Consider the following 3,653-nt stretch of genomic DNA (forward strand, 5'->3'; position numbering starts at 1 on the left):
GATCTTTCTTTCTCATCTTCATTCAAATTAACTGTATGATAAGTGAGTTTCTTATATATTAATTTGAAATGTGAAAAATGTAATTAACAAGTGACTTACAGATCTTTTAATATATTTCATTCTATATATAAAATTCTCTGCAAAAGTGATATATTTTAGAGATAAAGCTAACAGTAGTGATAGAATTTTTTAAAAAGATCTCTTTCTTTTATAAAACATTTTTCTTCTCTCTCTCTCAATTGCAACAGTGAGTGTATGAGAGTATTATTCTTAAAGAATAATAAAGAACTTATTCTGATATTTTCTAGTGAATAAATATCTTCATGATGTGACTGCAGTCTCTGTGACTGTCAAGAAAGCTCAGTTGAAGGCAGAGACAGCAGTGTTAATAAGCTGTGAAAGCACTGCTCTTATTGTCACATCTTCTTCTGCTTCTCTTACAGCTGTGGCAGTAGTTACTGTGCATTGCAGTGAGGTGTTGTCCCTTCTGCTGGTTGGTTCATCTGTGTCTGGTTCATTTCCTGCCTCTTCCACCGCCATTGCGACACCACCCCCCCCCTCAATCAACATGGTGACATATGACTCTGTGTGATCATTTGAAGAGAATCTCAGAGAGAGCTTGATTCTGAGAACAGTGACTCTGAGAAGCTCAATCTGTAGTTTCTCTTCTATGACATGCCTGAGCCCTGCTCAGAAATACTGCTGAGTTGAGTCTGCAGAATTCTGTGATTTCTTTGTCTTCTCTCTGTAAGAAGGCTTCAGTGCAGTCTCTGATCAGTACTGTCACTTATCTGCACTACACTAAGCAGCTGAAGAAGAGAGGGATTTTATATATCTATTTCTTCTCTCACTCTCATTGTTTCTGTTATACTTGTAACAATGACTTGTATCTCTCTATAAGTATTATTTCACAGAAAGATGTTGTATCAGCTCTGACTAGAAGTCTAGATACTCAAGTAGTACAGAGTGAGAGTCTCAGAGCTTCAAGTGTTGATAGATTCTGTCAAGACTGAGAAGATCTCTCTTACTCATCTATAAAAGAAGATGAAAGTATGAGTCTCTGAGATGAAAAAACATCTCAGAATGACTGATCTTAAGAAGAGATTAGTCAGTACTGCTGTTGAAAGTGTCACAGAGATTAATTACTGATTAAAGAGAATCTCACTTTAATTGAAGTAGATAACTGAGATACTTTGTAAATTAATAAGTTAATACTTTAAGTATCTCTTATACTCTTCTACAGCATGCTCTTCTGCAGTACTACAGTACTAACTTCTCAGCAGATAAAGATACTAATACTGAAGACTTCAATAATGAAGAATGAGTTTGATGAGAATATAATTATTAATAAGTAGACTCTGATCTCTTTTTTTACTTTTTCAGTGAGCTGTGACTCTATTAGAATAGTAGCAGTCCGCAGATTGATAATATTAATCTTTTTATTAATTTTTAATATTTCTTTTCTCTAACTGCTTAAGGAATTTTATACTTGTATAGTCTTATTAAACTTCTAAAAAACTCTTTGAGAGAAAATAGAAGAAGAGTGCTACAGAGTCTATAAGACATCAGCTCATCACTGTAAGATTATCTCTAAAAAATTGTTTGAAAAAAATGAGAAGTCTTAAGCAGTATATCTTACTTAATATCTCTGATATGTAATAGAACAGTCTCTACTAGTCATTTTATAGCTTGCAATCTCTTTCTCAGTATTTTTCAAATACTCAAGTGATTTTCATGAATTCTCTGACAATGAATACTCTTCTTATTTAACAAGATATTGAAGCTTACTGTAATATATTCACTTATTCAATATTTTCTTTATAAGATATTCAGTATCACTCTTAATCTTAATATCATTCAGCTGAGATAGCTCTGTCTCAGAGTATTACTTATAGAGCTTCAAATAGAAAATGTAAAAAACAGAATAAATTAATTTTAATTCTGTGAGTAATTTCAACTCATATATCTGCTTATTTATTACTCTTGTTACTGAGAAAGATTCTAGTCATCACTCACTGAGCTTCTTACATAGTCTTGTTATCTTAATATTCTTTGCTGAAAGTAGTACTTAATTCTCTATTAAGAACTTCATTAAAAGATGTTTTTAATTATAGTATTTTATCTACTGCTGCTGAGCATAGTGAATACTTTTCACTGCCTTCTCATAAATTTTATTCAAAAGTTTCAATCTTACTTTTACTTCTGATATTAAGAGATACTCTGTTCTCTGTATCTATTTAATATTCTGACTATCTATTTCTCTCTTTGAAATGTTATCTGTGATGTCACTGAATAATGAAGAATTATATTCATAATAAGTATAGAAAGAAGATATCTTTAAGGTTGCATTCTTTACATTATTATATATGAATTCAGTGATTAGAAGATGTTTAAGTCAATTATTCTGATAATATAAACAGAACACTCAAAGATGCTGTTCTAGTGTCTGATTCTGATATTCAGTCTGATCATCTGTCTGCAGATGAAAAGTAATACTGAGAAGACATCTTATTATAAGATAATAGTAAAAAGCTGATCAGTACTTGCTGATGAAGAGGGATTCTCAATCTGTTATCAATGATTTCAGAGCACTGTGATTATAAATAATGATATTTAAAAATAGATCAGTCAATTCAGAGGCTTTAATCTTTTTATAAGTAGAAATATATCTGATTATCTTTGTAAAGTGATCAATAATAATTAAAATTAAGTCATATTCTTTGACTCTTGTCAACTTCAGCAGATTAACTATGAAATTTATTAATAGATTCTGTCATGAGTTCTTTAAAACAGGCAGTGATATCAACTTACTGTATTACTTATACTACAGAATCTTTATTCTTTAACAGATATTATAAGTCTCAATATACTCTTTAACATCTGTCTGAAGCTTATCTCAAATATATTTATATTTGAGAAGCTTCTCAGTCTTCTCTAATCTAAAGTGTCTTATATGAAAATCATTATAATGAATTCTTAATAACTTCTGACACATCACTCTACTATAAGAGATAAAGACTGAATTATTCAGTAGTAAAAGTTCACATTCTCCTAGTTATCAGTGACTTAGTTTCTTAGTGACATCATCTCACTCAGAGTCTGTCTCTTTCAAGTTCAAATCAGACTCTTTCTTCTTCAACTTCTGAATTTAAGCTGCAGTAGAGACATTCTTCTTCTGTAACTTATTAATAAATTTCAAAAGTAGTCAGATTGAAAGATTGTAGACTGTTTCATTCTTTATCAATTCAATAATTGTAAGATATAATAAAAGAAGCTTTTAATCTTCAGTATCAGTTCTCTGTGAAGATCTCAGTTTTCTTTTATCTTCTATACTGAGTTATGTAGCTGTCTTATCAGCACTGTTTCTGAGCTTCAGAGAATCTCAATTCTCTGCAGTCAGCTTCTTCTGCAGTGATGACAGAGATTCTTTTGTAGAATTCTTCTCTGCATCAATGATATTATAATCAGACTGTCTAGACAGTGTATCAGCAGAGTTAAGCTGATTTGAACAATATCAGATATAGAAATCATACTCTGAAAGCAGCTCTGCTCACCTGGCTTGATATTCTATCAAGCTCTTTTATTATCAAGAAGTATACAGAATTTATATAATCAGTGAGAACTTGTACTGAATACTTACTACTCTGAAGATA

At 30.9% G+C, this 3,653-nt stretch overlaps 1 protein-coding gene across 1 annotated transcript; it reads right to left on the minus strand.

Annotated features, from left to right (window-relative positions):
- Positions 1-360: 360 nt before the first annotated feature.
- BDBG_17472 (uncharacterized protein) lies at positions 361-570 on the minus strand (the record flags this gene model as incomplete). The annotated part of the gene is made up of 1 exon (XM_031725181.1): positions 361-570. One exon carries the CDS (start codon positions 568-570, stop codon positions 361-363), a length of 210 nt encoding a protein of 69 aa, XP_031579735.1.
- Positions 571-3,653: the final 3,083 nt, after the last annotated feature.

This window comes from Blastomyces gilchristii (genome assembly GCF_000003855.2).
Source record: "Blastomyces gilchristii SLH14081 genomic scaffold supercont1.15, whole genome shotgun sequence".
NCBI lineage: Eukaryota > Fungi > Ascomycota > Eurotiomycetes > Onygenales > Ajellomycetaceae > Blastomyces > Blastomyces gilchristii.